Source organism: Crocodylus siamensis, chromosome 6, assembly GCF_052110815.1.
Source record: "Crocodylus siamensis isolate JL-2025a chromosome 6, ASM5211081v1, whole genome shotgun sequence".
Lineage (NCBI taxonomy): Eukaryota > Metazoa > Chordata > Crocodylia > Crocodylidae > Crocodylus > Crocodylus siamensis.
Window position 1 is genome coordinate 21,376,598 of NC_143400.1, and position 15,345 is coordinate 21,391,942.

Sequence of the window (15,345 nt, forward strand, 5' to 3'; positions counted from 1 at the left end):
GCTGAAGAAGTGTGGCGAAAGCAAAAGGCCCCAAAGGCCTGTCTCTGAGTGATCACAAAATGAACCTTTGAGGTTGACTACTATATTTCCCCGAATACAAAGACGACCTTGAATTTAAGACAACTCCCCAAGAATTAGATGCCACACATGGAGCAGTTTTAATTCCTTGCCATTTTTTTTTACTCAAAACAACTAATGAGTCAAAGTTCAACAAACTTACCTCAAACTCTATCAGGTAAACGAGGAAAATCCTGGTGGCACCTCCCAACTCCTCTGTGACCCCAGCTCCATCCCGCACCCGCCCTTCGGCCCTTGTCCTGCTGCCCCCCAGCATCTCGCCCCGCGGCTGGGGCAGCCCCTGCCGGGACCCGGCGCCCCCGCTGCCCCCTCTCCTGGGACAGGCGGCAGGCGGCGGCAGCAGGAGCGGCTGCAGGGCTGGGGTGGAAACCCTCGGGCCTGGCACCCGGGCCCACTCGCGCACAGCCCCTCCCTGCCCCGGCCGGGGGACACGCGTGGGGCCCGCGCGTCCCGAGGCAGCCGCGGCCGCCGCTCCACGGGATGGCGGGGGAGGGCCCGCTCCGGCCGGGCGGCACCGCGACTCCCTCCGGCGCACAAGCCGGCCCGTGGCCCGGGCACGAGGGTGCCGTGCCACACACGTGTTTCCGGGCAGGGACACGGCCCGCCCCGCACAAACCCGCCTGCCCCACGTCCGCGGGCCCGATCCTGCCCCGCCCGCGCCCTGCTGCCCGGGGACACGGGGGTCGTCCCGGCCGGAGCGACCCGAGCCCCGGGGGCGGGGGGGACGTGCTGCGGCCCGGGGGGGGGGGGGTGGCCCCCTGCCCCTGCCCGGGGCATCGCGGCCCGAGCGGCGGCGGCGGCTGCTGGGGGCGGAGCGCTGCGTGCGCGGGGCGTTGGGGGGCGGGGCGCCGCTGGAGCCGTCCGGGTGGGCGGGGCCGGGGCGGGCTGCGCTGCGGAGCTGCGTGCCCGCGGGCCGAGGGGGCAGCAGGAGCCGGGGCCCCGGGCAGGACGCGTCCCCGCGTGGCCCCGGCCGGGCAGGTGCGGGCCCGGGGGCACCGCAGGCACAACAGCAGCCGCTGCGGGGCCCGGCGATGCGGGGCCGGGAGGCGCAGCGGGCCGCGCAGCCCGAGCCCCCCCGGGCGGCCCCGGCCCCCGACCCCCCCGGCCCCGAGACGTGGCGCCGGCGCTTCCGGGCCCTCCGCTACCGGGAGGCGGCGGGGCCGCGGGAGGCGTGCAGCCGCCTGCGGGAGCTGTGCCGGGGCTGGCTGGAGCCGCAGCGCCGCAGCCCGGAGCAGGTGCTGGAGCTGGTGGTGCTGGAGCAGTTCCTGGCCATCCTGCCGCGGGGCATGCGGAGCTGGGAGTGGGGGCGCGGCGTGGAGACCTGCGCCCAGGCCGTGGCCCTGGCCGAGGGGCTGCAGCCGGGGCAGGAAGAGGATGAGACGCTGCAGGTGGGGACATCTCACCCGATCACGGATGCCGCCGTCCTGTCTCCATGTGCTTGGGGCTGTTCCCTCCCCGCCTGGCTCCCCAGTGACATATTTCTCACCCCAGGTCACAGTGCGTGTGAAGGTCGCGGAGGTGTCCTCGGACAAGAAGCAGGTCGTGGGGGCACTGCAGGACCCCGGTGATTGCTGGCCGGAGCAACCGAGGACGCATCGTGTGGACAGCCCTGCGGAGGAGCCTGGGGACAAGCCAGCTCGTGTCCCCAAAGGGGAGCGCCTGCCCCCCCAGGGGTCAGGTGCGGGACCAGGCCTGGGCGTGGGTCTGGGTGCGTGCGGTGGGGGAGGCTCGAATGTCTGCCCCTGCCCGGGACAGGGCTGCAATATTCGTACCCCGGTAGCCAGGCTGGACGCAGCGCTGATCTCTGTGGGGGGCAGCGTGCAGGCCGGGGGCGCCGATCTTCCTCCCTGCATGTGTGCTGCTCCCAGCAGAGAGAGGCTGTAGCTTGCTTGGACGCTGCCGTGGTAACAATGAATGACCTGACTGATGTTTTCACGATCAGTGTGCACCTCACCCCTGTCCCCTGCACGTGTGCCTGTGTGTACCCAAGAAGGGGCTGGTGCAGGTGTTGGGGAAATGAGACTGCCCAGGGGCTTAGGTCTGGTTCATGTACAGCTAAACCAGGCCTCTGTCCTGCAGATTCGCCCAACCCCGGGGAGACCTGGGAGCTGTCAGCAGACAACAGCTCGTCAGGCTGGTGCCCCAGACGAGGCCCTTCCCCAGGAGCAGGTAAGGAGCTCTGGCTCAGCCCTTTCCCGCAGCAGCAGGCACCGTCCGTCAGTGGAGAAATCTCTCTGCCCCGATATTTTGATGGGGTCACTGCTCCAATAGATGGTCTGTCCTTGTTTTCCCAGTGTCCCTGGAACCATTTCACATGTCCTGGAGAAGATGGACCTTGCATTTCCCCTTCCCCGCCCTTAACATGTGCATGCTGATGAACCCCCAACATCCCTCGAGCTCCTCACCCAGAGAGCGACGTCCCTGCAGGCTCTGACATGGTGTGATCACCACCCCACGCAGGGACAGAGTTCCTGAAGTTCATCTCCAGCCCCATGCCCGTGGAGGCATATTAGAAGGAGCTGTGGGATTTGGAGTCCTCCTCCCACCTCTTCCACACTCTGAATTCTCCATCATGCTTCGTCCCGGGCCAGGCCAGGAGATGAGCGGGGCTTCCCCCGCGCCAGCAACGCCAGGGCTGACCTGTGCATGTTCTTCCCCACCCGCAGGTGCTGGGACCCTGAGCAGAGCTGAGCAGCAGCCTCCCGAGGAGGGGCCTGCAATCCTAGAGCTGCAGAGGACTTGCCCAGGGAGACTGGAGGAGAGGGGCTCCCCGACGCCTGAGCCGGGCCCAGGGCAGATGGGGCAGGGCAGGCCTCCAGAGCAGGGGGAGAGCGCGGAGGTGAGCAGGGCCCCCGGGTCACTCGTGGGTGGGAGCGCAGCTGGGGCAGAGCCAGGAGGAGCCAGGGGCGGTATAAAGACCATGGAGAGCGGAGAGCCCTGAAGAGCGTCAAGCCTGTGGTGATGGGAGGGGGCTGCAAACACCCCAAGCAGGAGCCCTCTCCCAAGTGTAGGGACCCAGGGGTGCTGGCAGGGGAAGGCCTGGTCAGGGCGCACGGAGCCGGGGCTCCTGCCTCTAGAAGCGGTGCCCAGGCTGCCTCCAGGGGCCGAGCAAACAGGCTGTGCTGAGCTGGGCCGAGGCCGACACCTGAACTCCTGTGTCCACGGCTGCGTGCACAGCACAGCCCAGCTGACTAACGGGGATGTTGCACCCCTGCCTGTCCTGGCTCAGCCTGCCACTAGTTACAGCACAGAGTGATCCCAGCACGGGGCTGTGGGGGCTGGAGGCAGGTGGGAGAAGAGACGCTGATGGTGTGACGCTTGTGCCTGCAGCTCCGGGAGGTGTTCGAGGACGTGGCCGTGTATTTCACGCGGAGGGAGTGGGAGCTGCTGGAGGATGACGACAAGGTGCTTTACCGGGACCAGATGCTGAGGAATTTCCAAGCCCTCGTTTCCCGGGGTAAAGCTCCGGTTCTTGCCTCTCCTGTACGAGCTCTGAAGTGTAATGTCTTTTCCCTGTGTTACAGCCATCTTGTCCTCATGCACTTTTCAGGCTGGGGTTTTAATTTCCCTTCCTCCCCATTGCTCTGTCGGTGATCAGGCCTGTGTCACATTTGATAGTGATTCATCCTCCTTCATTTGATCCAGGGGCCTTCACATCAGTCTTCCCCACTGTTGTAACCCCTGGTCTTTCCGTATGCATCTGGTTCTGGGCAACATGATCTCCCTTTGCCTTCTCAGCATGTTCATACCAACTCCAACTCCTTGTACGTCAGTGCACTAAGAGCTGTTTCCAGGGAATGGTTCTGATTTCCACCCGCTCTTGCCTAGCGTGTCCTGTCCAAGCACATTTATCAATCCAGCATGCTCCGTTCTGTGATACCTAAATTCTCTTTCTTCTCCTTTGGTTATGACCTAGAAGAAGCTAACAGAAGTTTTATTGGCCTCTGGTGCTACAGCACATGGATGATGCATTTCTATATGTCTGTCTCTTGGGAATACGTACAGGTGATGGATCCTAGGTCTCTATCAAGGGGTCTGTCTTGGGGCGAGGTACTAGGGGCGATCTCCCCTAGCGCCCCCTACCGTGCCAAGTTTGTATTAAAGCACCCTCGTTCTTTCCTGCCACGTCTTGATCTTATAAATATTAAAGGGAGTCTGCCTTTCATCCCCTTGGTCACAGTTCTCCCTGCTACCCCGGGTCTTGTTCTGATAATGGGGTTCCGGGCACCCCGGCCTTATGGGCTATGTGTGGCTCCAACCGTCCCTATACCATGCCCCAAGCCTCGCAGATGTACTGGACATTGTTTGGTTTGTCTTTCTTTTTCGGCACCCTCTCTGGCACTTGGGCTCTCCGCAGCCCTTGTCTCTCACCCGTACCCTGCAAGCGCTCTGCCTTTCTGCTGCCTTGTCTCACAACCACGCCCTCTGGCACTCGGCAGTCGCTGCCCCCTTTGCTCTGGGGCTTCTCGCTCAGGTGGGCTTGGGTGGCCGTAGCCATGCCTGGCCCCATTCTCATGCTGCCCCCTTTTCTCTGGGGCTTTTCACACTTCCCCCTTTGCCTAGGGTTTCCGCAGCCTTGGGGCTCAGGTGGCCATAGCTGTACCTAGCCCCAACTCTCCTCCTTGGGGTCTTGTACCCCTCGCAGGGCTCAGGTGGTCTTGGGCTTACCTGGCCCCCAACTCTCCATGCCTCTTCTCGGGGCTGGGATCAGTGCATCCCAAAATGCTGCGCCCTCTCTGGCACCTTTCTCGCTGCCCCCCTCTCTGGGGCTGGGGTTCCTAAACTGCCGAGGGTCCCCTATGAGGCCTCCTCCAACCCCTAATAGGCTCACCCAAACCACCGGTTGTAACTAGTAAACAGAAATGCAAGCCCCTTGCTATAACATAAACCTGGGCCATCGGGCTATAACAGCATTCTCCCTGCCACACCAGGGTTGCTCCATCTTTCCCCAATCTTGGGGCTGTACCTGCAGTCTGGCCTCTCCTCTTTGCTCAGACCGGCAGAGGTCCTTCCCCTTCAGCTGCCAGCAGGGAACTGCCTGCCTGGCCTCTGTCTGGGAGTTATATAGGAGCCAGGCCCTGCCCCTTCCGGTCAGCTGACTCCCACCAGTTACCCTGGCAACCTGTAGCTGGGCTTCTTACTGGCTGCTCTACAAGTAGCAGGCACCTCAGTGCCCTGCTACACACCTCCCCTCTTCATGGGAGCAGAGCACTGTAGTGCTCTGCGACAGAGTCACTAAAAGCTTCTGTTGACTGTCCTTCCTAACATCTTCATCTCCACAGACCAGAGGCTTTGGCTTTGCTGTATTTACGTTAAGATCTGTGCTCTCAAGCTCACTCTGCCGGTCTCAAATGTTTTCTTCCCCTCCTCCTCGAAGCCCTCTGCAGATCACAAACCATCACTGCGATAACAGCAAGTGGGCTAGGTGCAGGGCCTCGTGCAAACCAGTCTTCATTTCCAGAGCATCTCTTGTACGGGGGCTTTTTTTCGATGTGTGCGTAGTGTCAAAGTACTTTCCTATTGACTAGGCCAGTTGTCTTTTGTGATTTTTTTTTTTTTCTTTCCCTTCAATTTCCCCCAAAGGATTTCCATAAGGAAGTGATTGAATGATTTCTCTAGCTCCACAAAGACCTTCTAGACTATTTCTACGTTACGGGCTTTCTCATGCTGTGCCACGTGTGTCTTTCTGCCTTCTTTTCTCCAGATCCAACCTGGCAAAACCTGTAGTATTTGCCGACCTGTGCACACATCTGCCTCCTGGGCTGATCCTTTCATTGGAGGACATGATTGCTCAGGTGTTCTTACAGTTATTATAAAATGATCCTTTCCTGTGGCCTGGTGATGCTGAATTACCCTCTCTCCCAGAAAAAAAGTCTCATTGTCAGCCACCTGTCACAGATTCTTTTTACTGCCACGAGTCCTCACTTGAAATCTTTCCCGAGAAGAAGCTCCTTTCCACTCCTTTGCCTGGGATACCACCAATCAGATTAATGTTTTCCATCTGTTAGTGTGTCCAATGTCTCTTCATTTTAGTACTCTGAAAACAGCAAAAGCTTTATCTTTCTGCTTCCTAGTACATCACGGATCATTGTGTCTCCAGCCCTGTCCACGGTCACTGCATCAGTGTAATGCCCTTTCTATACCAGGAGTGGTTGGTGCTTTGTTTCCTGTGACCATCCCACCACTGCCTGGGTGACCAGGAGCATCATCTAATGACGGCTTCTCTCTGCAGCGCCTTCTCTTCAATCCTAAATGCCCCTCTTCCCTTGTCCAACAAGGCTGTAGTAGAAACCTTGAGTTCATTGGATCCGTTCCCTAACCACGGTGGGTTATTCTGCATCCAGTACTGAGTCACAAGCCCTCTTTAACTACCACCTTAAACAGGTTATGAAGGTCCCACACCTGACTTAATCTGCCGCATCCAGCGAGGAGAGGTGGAGCTGTGGGTCTGTGATGATGAGGATGGCGAGGAAACCTCAAGGTTGGAGGACCTGCTGCCAGGTGAGTGTGGCTTTGCCCTCCCCTGACTCCCCTCTCAGAAAAGCTCCGTGCCCAGAGGGCCAGGGGCACCTGGAAACTGCAGACCTGCCTTATGTTGCTATTCCAGGGTGCTGCCCTCAAATACAGTACGTGATGCTGCAAGATTTTAAGGCAGGTGTTGTTCCCAGTCTCTGAAATTCACTGATGTGAAGACAAGCAAACGTTCTCTGCTAGGGGACAATCGAGTTTTCTGTCTTGATTTTTTTCTTTCTTTTTTTTGTGGGTTAGACCTGCTTTCCCTGGGATGCCATGATCTTAATATTCCACGCTCACTCAGTAATGCAGGAGTTCATTCCCCAGCCCACAGTAGCCATATCTCTCCCACCCTCTCCCAGGGTGTGATGAGATTTGTAGTCTCCCATGGACATCAGCTTGGTATGGAGAGGCTCTGTAGTCCTTCTTGCCTACAAGTAACGAAGTTGAGGTTGTTGCTGGCTCCTCCTGCTCATGTTCACCTGATACCCAGGAAGTGTTTCATCATAGTCTCAGGCTGCATTACATGGCTCTATGGCATGGGTGGATTCAGAAGCCTTTATGTTGCGTGGGGAAGTGAATCCCCTGTGGTTTGCACTGGATTCACCCTCTTCCTGTTTCATCTCTTTGGCCCTGAGTGTTACAAAACCTGAGACTCGGCACCAGAGTCCACGGTGAGGTTCATGCCATGGCCTTAGACCAGGTGCAGGCTCCTGCGACATGCTGACCACCTTGGACCCACCAGCAGTACAAAGCAGCATGGGTTCATTTCCTGTACTGACCTTGCACTGGAAGCAGGCAGGAAGCACACTCCTCTCAGAAGAGAGCCACAGCTTTAAGTCCTCTTCTTCCATGGCCGGTTAGAGCATGAAGCCTTTCAGGCACTGTCCTAATGCACATGTCCCATGTGTGCTTTTCCCAGCAGGGCCTGAAGTGATGGGGGTGAGACCTGGGCCATAAAGTCTGAGAGTCTTGTTTTCAACTCCAGCGAGTAGGGAACATTGGCCTGGCACAGAGACTTGCCCCTGCTTCACACGAAGCACTTGGGGTTTTGGCAGGAAGACTGATTTCTTGAGGGAACACAAGTGCCAAGGTCCAGGCCTGATCTGAGGCCCTTCCCAGTAGAAGGATTAGCAGTGTTTGCCCCTGACTGCAGGGCAGAGACCAATCTGGGGTTTGTCTTCCCCACACAGGAGGTGCCTGGCTGCTGAACAGAGCCAAGAAGCAGCCTCCTGCGGAAAGGCTTGCAGACCTGGAGCCAGCATGGACTTCCTCAGAGAGTTTGGGGGAGATGGACATCCTGAGACCTGAGAAGGAGCAATGGCACAAGAGTCAGCGGAGGCCCCAAAAGGAAAAGGAGAATGTAGCGGTGAACCAGGTACCATCTGCAGCTGGGAGTGAGAGTGGCGAAGGGGCAGAGCCTGGACAGAGCCCTGGGTGCAGAGAAGAAGTGGAGCTGGGAGAGCTGAAGAGCCCCTGGAAAGAGGCACTGCATCCGAATGAAGGCAGTGGGGAGGGCGTCAGAGGGAAGCAGGAGCTTATAGCTAAGCACAGGGGCAGAGCCTACCCCAGCCCTGAGGTCAGGAAAACCGCCTCCCCCCTGGATCTGCACAAGATGAGGCATACAGGGAAGAAGCCCCATGTATGTGCCAAGTGTGGGAAGAGCTTCACCTGGTCCTCCCACTTGATCCGGCACCAGTTCACACACACAGGGGAGAAGCCACATCAGTGCTCAGAGTGTGGGAAGAGATTCACCCGCTCCTTCGACCTGGCTCAGCACCAATGCATCCATGTGGAAGAGAAGCCATATCAGTGCTTGGAGTGTGGGAAGAGATTCCCTCAATCCTCCCATCTGGCTGAACACCAGCTTTTGCATGCAAGGGAGAAGCCATATTGGTGCTCAGAATGTGGAAAGAGCTTCATCTCCTCCTCCAAACTGGCCCATCACCAGCACATCCACATGAGAATGAGGTCACATCAGTGCTCTCTGTGTGGAAAGAAGTTCACACGCTCCACCCACCTGATCCGGCACAAGTTCACCCACACAGGGGAGAAGCCATATCGGTGCTCAGAGTGTGGGAAGAGCTTCACCCGCTCCTCCAATCTGGTCCAGCACCAGATGATCCACACAGGGGAGAAGCCACATCGGTGCTCCGTGTGTGGGAAGAGCTTCACCCGCTCCTCCAACCTGGTCCAGCACCAGATGATCCACACAGGAGAGAAGCCTCATTGGTGTTCAGAGTGTGGAAAGAGCTTCACCCGCTCCTCCCACCTGACCCAGCATCGGTTCGTTCACACCCGGAAGCATCCATAGTTTTGGGGGCATTGCAGGAAAGAGCTTGGGCATGTCCATCTGCTCAGTGTCCACCAGCGGCTGCCCTGAGGCAAGCAGCCTCATGCTGGTTCACCCAGCCTTTGGCCCTTCTAGGGCCCTACAGAACCCACAGGAGCCAGAGGCTGGCCCCCAAGGTTTGATGTGGGGAGGGGTTAAGAAGAAATGCCTGAGGCAGAGGCCAGACCAGATGCTGGAAGAACCAGTGGGGGACCTCTTAGCATCAGCCTTGGAGCCTGTGTCTTCACCATCATTCTCTAAAAGTGATCTGTGCTTCAAGGGAGAGAAGAAATGGCTTCATAATAGGGTGCCTCTCCAAGACAACTGGCTCTGAAAGACACCCAGGGACTGTCCTTGGCCAGCTCCCACCTTCCTTCTCCATCCTGGCCCCTGGGATTCTGGTATGTGAGGTACCAGAGTTGTAGGAAGGGAACATTTATAGCTGGGGAAGCATTTCCTGCCCTCCGCCCTGACCTTGCCTCTCCTTCCCACCACATCACCCCTCTCTAGGCCTGCACATGCCCATTGTGTTCTGCAAGGGTCTCAGCTGCCACCCCCTGAGTCCAGCGTGGCAGGTTTTGCTTCTTAGCCCCTCTTCCATGGTTCTTTTTAGCCTTCGGGTGCTGGAGGTGCCATGTCCTGCCGTCAGATCTGCAGGATCACACCTTGCTGATAAATTTGCTTAGTTTCTATACCGTTTCTTCAAGGCATTTTGCTTGATGGCTTGCCTGTTTAAGTCTGAACAAAACAGGGAGGAAAAGGTTGATTATCATATGACAGGTGTTAATTGCTGTGCTCCTGTTCTTCATTGTCTATGTGTAAAGACTGTGTAGCTGTGGCCCCTGTAATAATGGGTCAATCAGGGGCTTTGAGCGTCAGACAGGATACTTCGAGGTGTCACCACCAAACCTGTTTTAGGGTGCTTGTATATCAGTGGGGAGCTTGTACTGGTGGTGGTTTATTTACCAAACTCCAGACATACAGTGAATGGCTTGGACATTTCTAACACCTTAGAGTGACATTGGATTCCTGGTTTGAGCAATGTGAGACTGTCAGGTACAGACCATCCTCCCTTTGTTCAGTGCACCTTTTATAGGTTTCTTTTGAGATGCATATTATAGCCTTTTGTTTTCTTTAGCTGCTAGGTCAATTGAAATGCATATGTGGTTTCCTTGCCTTCACTGGCTCAGCCTTTCTTTAAAGGGCTTTCTGAGGTACACGTGATGAACACATCGGGTCTCTGCCAACAATTTTAACCACTTTTATTATTGTGTGGCTTGAATCTGGTATTGGGTACCGCAAGCACTCCACTGTCTCAATGCCTAATGCGTTACAAGCCATTAACAGTTTGATTTTCTTGTGGCAGTCTTGTTACCGCAATCCAGTCTTGCCCCATCCACTGTCCTGCACTGTCCTGCATTTTTATTTTATGTCCAAGCTTTCACAGTTTTCTTATTTCATTGTTGTTGAATGTATAAGGGGCTGTGCAGGTTGGGGGCAATGCATATAGGTGGGGGAGTGTATGTCAAAGGAACTGAAATCCTTACCACCTCTTTCTAAGAGGGGAGTATGGGTGCAGATCAGTTTCATAGTTTCTAGGGTCGGAAGGGACCTGAGCAGATCATCGAGTCTGACCCCCTGCCATGGCAGGAAAGAGTACTGGGGTCAAACGACCCCAGCAAGGTGTACATCTGGCCTCCTCTTAAAGACCCCCAGGGCAGGAGCCTGCACCACTTCTCTTGGAAGTTGGTTCCAGATCCTAGCTGTCCTGACAGTGAAGTCACGCCTCCTGATATCTAGCCTAAATCTACCCTCTGCCAGCTTGTGACTGTTATTCCTGGTCACTCCTGGTAGTGCTCGGGGGAACAGGGACTTCCCCAGTGCTTGCTGGTCCCCTCTGACTAGTTTGCAACAGACCACTAGATCCCCCCTCAGCCTTCATTTGTGGAGGCTGAACAGGTTCAGGTCCTGTCGCCTCTCCTTGTAGGGCCTGCCCTGCTGCCCCCTGATCATGTGAGTGGCCTCCTCTGGACCCTCTCCATGTTGTCCACATCCCTTTTGAAGTGCGGCGCGCAGCTGGAGTACTGCAAAACTAGATGCAGTTCTCCAGCTGCGGCCTGACCAGTACTGCATAGAGGGGGAGGATCACCTCCTTGGACCTGCTCGAGATGCATCTGTGGATGCACGACAAGGTGCGGTTGGCCTTCTTGACCGCCTCCCCACACTGCCGGCCCATGTTCATCTTGGCATCAATGATGATTCCAAGATCCTTTTCCACCTCCGTGCTGACGAGAAGGGAGTTCCCCAGCCTGTAGGTATGGTGCTGGTTCTTCCTCCCCAGGTGCAGAACCTTGCACTTGTCGGTGTTGAATCCCATCCTATTCTCATCCGCCAACCCCTGTAACCTGTCTAGGTCTGATTGCAGCCTATTCCTCCCTTCTAGCGTGCCCACATCCCCTGACATCTTAGTGTCATCAGCAAATTTGAACAGGGTGCTATTTACCCCCTCGTCCAAGTCACTGATGAAGATGTTGAACAGTGCGGGCCCGAGGACCGAGCCCTGGGGGACCCCACTGCCCACATCCCTCCAGGTCGAACATGACCCGTCCACCACCGCTCTCTGGGTGTGGGCCTCCCGCCAGTTGGCAACCAATTTGACTGTGTGGGTGTCGACACCACAGTCCCCCAGTTTCTTAATGAGAACGGGGTGAGAGACAGTGTCGAAGGCCTTCCGGAAGTCCAGGAAGACGATGTCCACTGCTACCCCTGCATCTAAGGATTTGGTGACCTGGTTGTAGAAGGCCACCAGGTTGGTCTGACAGGACTTGCCGCTAATGAACTTGTGTTGGTTGCTCTTAAACCTAATCTCCCCTGCCGGCCCCTCGTGGACATGCACCAGAATAATTCTCTCAAAAAGCTTGCCCAGGATCAAGGTAAGACTAACTGGTCTATAGTTTCCCAGGTCCTCTTTCCTCCCCTTTTTGAACACGGGAGCCACAATGGCCCTCTTCCAGTCCTCTGGCACCACACCAGAGCACCACGAGTGCTCGTACAGCTGTGCCAGGGATCCCGCAATGACCACAGCTATTCCCTCAGCACTTGGGGGTGGAGATCGTCTGGACCAGCTGATTTGAATACATCCAGTCCCTCCAGAAGTTCCCTGACTAGATCATCACTGACCCTTGGCCTGGGTGCGCTTCCCCTGGGTCCTGAGCGGGGCTCAGTGGGGGGCTGATCTGGTCCCTGCTCAGGAAAATGGAGGCAAAGAAATTGTTAAATATGTTAGCTTTGTCATCTGGTGTGATGACCAAATTTCTTAGCCCTGCAGGGGCCCCATGTTACCCAGAACCTTCTTTTTGCGCCCTATGTATTTTAAAAAGGACTTCTTGTCCTTGATCTGGGAAGCTAGTCCCAATTCCATCTCTGCCTTGACCTTCCTGACTGCCCCTCTGCATCCCTGAGCACTGCAGTATAATCCTCCCTGGTGATGGCCCCTCCCTTCCATTGGGTGTGCATCCCCCTTTTAGCTAGGAGACATTCCCGGATGCTTTTGGTGAGCCGTGGGGGCTTTTGCGCCCTCCTGCCCCCTAAGTTGAGGTCACGTGATGTATCTTCACAAGGCCTGACTTCAGGCTTGCTTCCCAAATGCAGTTCCCACTGTTTTTGTGATGTAGTCTCATGGAGAAGAGGATGTTGTGTTACAGAAGTAGATACGTAAGCATTTGTGGTCAGGGCCCTGAGAAGGGTTGAAGAGGAGCACAAGGAGGCACCTCAGTTTACTAGGGACCCTGCTGACCAAAATGGGTCTGGCCCCATGTGGGGATGCAGCCTCACTCGCTGCAAAGAGAAAGGCCAGATGGCTGCTTTTGTCCCACAGCAGTTTCAGCAAGTGCCTAAGGACAAGGGAAAGTACAGGTGGGACCCTGCTGATGAGGTCAGACCTCCACTTACACCCATGGCCACAGCCATTCTAGGCTCCAAGTGCTATTGGATCATGGCATTCCCTGGGGAGGAATGAAGCCAGGAGATCTTCTCTTTTGATTTCTGATCCCTTGGTTTGGATTCCAGACACCCAAAGAGCTGCTGAGCAAGGTGATTTTGGAGGTGGTGATTTAGAGCCAAGCTGCACTTTCCACCTCTGGCAGCCTGTCAGGTTTATTGCTAAGTCTTGCTAGCACTCTCCCAATCTTCCTAAGTAAAAACCAGTGGTTTTACTGGCCTGTAGGAGCCCAGGGAGCCTCTGAATATTTGAAATGGGCATTTGTGGTGGGTCAGTTGGGGGCACTTCTGCATTGAGCCATTTGCCTCACTGTACCCCACCAAAAACCAAGCTTCAGATGCCTCCCAAGGGGCATGAACTTCTGGCCAACCCCCTGCCTGGAGTACCCACAAGCCTGGGGTAACTGCTGCCACCACCTGGGGTCTGGTCTTTGTCCAGGCTCTGTGCCCCCCATGGTACACAGGCCTTGTAGTCCTTGAGGGTGCTTGACCCACAGTGAAATCTTGGGGTGCTTCCTTTAGCCTGAAATACTCATAGTAGTCTCCCTTGATTTGCTGAGGGAAAGGGGCTAAAAGGCATACTTAATCCCCCTCAAGCAGATCCAGCAAGGCTTGGTGTAATGGCTAACTTTATTCCTTGGAGAATGCAGTCATGGGGAGGGGGTATAAGTCAGAGAAGTATCAAAAGCAAATCCCAGAGCAAACAAACAGCTTGGTAGCCTTTTGACAAGCAACGAAAATACTAGATTGTAAATCCCAACTACACTTCAGGTAAATTGCTCACAATTCACTGCAGGAGCTGACTGAACCTGCTCTAGGGGCAGCATAGCTTGCTGGCTGTGTCCCCAAAGCATGTCTCCTCTCCTTCCAGGAAGAAGGGACCTTATGTATCCGTCATGACCTCATCACTGAGTTCCCACCAGAAACCAGTATCCTCAGAACGTGGCTGATGCCCAACACCTGATGCCCGACACCTGCAGAAGTGTCCCTAAACCACCCTTTGTAAAATGAGAAATTTTACAATTTTTGTATTCTCCTTTGCTGGATGTGAGCCCAAAAGCTTGCAACTAAAGGGTTTTTATTTTTTGGAACTGTCTAGTTGGTCCAATAAAAGATATTGCCTCTACCTCAAGATTTCTGACTGCTTTTGCCTTTAGACCAACGCAGCTACAACCTATACCCCCAAAACCACCCTTTAATCTCTAGAGCACTCAAACAGCAGCCTGCAGCTGCCCCCACGTCTGAGTGCAGTTTCTTCATTGCACAGTCCTGGCTGACTGAGCCAGCGAGATCTCCAGCTCCACTCTGTGCTCCTCTGTATAGGCCTGGGCAGGCTCCATGTGCATGCTGCTCTCTTTCCCCCTTACTCCAGCCTCAATCTTCCTCTTCCTTTTTACCTTGCCTTCCAGCCTGGAGGGTTTCTGGGAGTTACAGTCCAAATGAAGTCAGCCTGGCACTGCAGACTGCTCCTGGTTCCTCCTGTTACACACACTACGTTCACATGACACTATAATATTTGTGTGCAGCAAAGGCACTGAACCAGATGCAGCTTCACTGGGGTGGGCCTTTTTCTAGTCCCACTTTGACTTTCAGATTTCATAGCTATTAGGGCTGGAAGGGACTTTGGAAGATCATCAAGTCTAACCCCCTGCCCCAGGGGCAGGAAGTCAGCTAGGGTCAAAGGATCCCAGCAAGATAGCCATCTGAAAGTTTCTTAAAAGAGTCCAGAGTAGGTGCTTGCAGCACCTCTGGAGGCATTTCATGCCTTGGGGGCTCGGACAGTAAAGAAGTTTTTCCTTGGGTCCAGCCTAAAACGGTCTTGGAGGAGTTTGTGACTGTTTGGCTTTGTCATCTCTTGGGGTGCTCTGGTGAACAGGCATTCTCCCAGATCCTGATGGACACCTCTGATGTACTTCTAGGTACCCACTAAGTCACCCCAAGCCTGCGCTTTTTGAGGCTTAAGACTCCCATGGCTCTCAACCTCTCGTAAGTCCTGTTCTCTTACTCTCTGATCATGTGCATGGCTCTCCTCTGGACTCTCAAGCTTTTCCATATCCATCTTAAACTGAGGAGCCTAGCATTGGATGCAGTACTCCAGCTGTGGCTTCAGCAAGGGTGAGTACAGCGGGGAGATGACATCCTGAGATTGGCTTGAGAAGCATATATGGATGCAAGCCAAAGTTTGGTTTGCTTTACCAGCTGCGACATCACGTCGGTGGCTTACATTCATCCTGCGGCCAATCATAACTCCCAAGTCCCTTTCGGCCGTGGTGCTAGCGAGCGTAGCACTGCCGAGCCTACAAGCATGATTCAGGTTTCTTTCCCAAGGTGGAGGACTTTGCATTGGTACCTTGCATTTTTCCATATTGAATGTTATCAGGTTTTTGTTGGCCCATTTTCTGTCAAGGATGGCCTGGATCACC

General features: G+C 55.5%; 1 protein-coding gene across 2 annotated transcripts; it reads left to right on the forward strand.

Annotated features, from left to right (window-relative positions):
- The first annotated feature begins 256 nt into the window (after positions 1-256).
- LOC149861569 (uncharacterized) lies at positions 257-14,048 on the forward strand. Of its 2 annotated transcripts, none has more exons than XM_090052395.1 (8): positions 257-1,466; positions 1,570-1,756; positions 2,158-2,247; positions 2,745-2,917; positions 3,409-3,535; positions 6,463-6,579; positions 7,785-11,856; positions 13,794-14,048. In XM_090052395.1, exons 1-7 carry the CDS (start codon positions 1,110-1,112, stop codon positions 8,903-8,905), a joined length of 2,172 nt encoding a protein of 723 aa, XP_089908521.1. In that variant the 5' UTR covers positions 257-1,109; the 3' UTR covers positions 8,906-11,856; positions 13,794-14,048. The 2 variants fall into 2 exon arrangements, with proteins under 2 accessions (XP_089908521.1, XP_089908522.1); XM_090052396.1 differs by having other exon boundaries at positions 7,785-9,324.
- The last annotated feature ends 1,297 nt before the right edge of the window (positions 14,049-15,345 follow it).

What these genes read in the sequence shown, in the direction of transcription:
- LOC149861569 (XM_090052395.1), top strand. Translation starts at nt 1,110, where the DNA reads ATGCGGGGCCGGGAGGCGCAGCGGGCCGCGCAGCCCGAGCCCCCCCGG. An exon ending in CCTGCCCCCCCAGGGGTCAG is followed by an intron (nt 1,757 to 2,157) that starts GTGCGGGACCAG and finishes TCTGTCCTGCAG; the next exon opens with ATTCGCCCAACCCCGGGGAG. An exon ending in AGGCCCTTCCCCAGGAGCAG is followed by an intron (nt 2,248 to 2,744) that starts GTAAGGAGCTCT and finishes CCCCACCCGCAG; the next exon opens with GTGCTGGGACCCTGAGCAGA.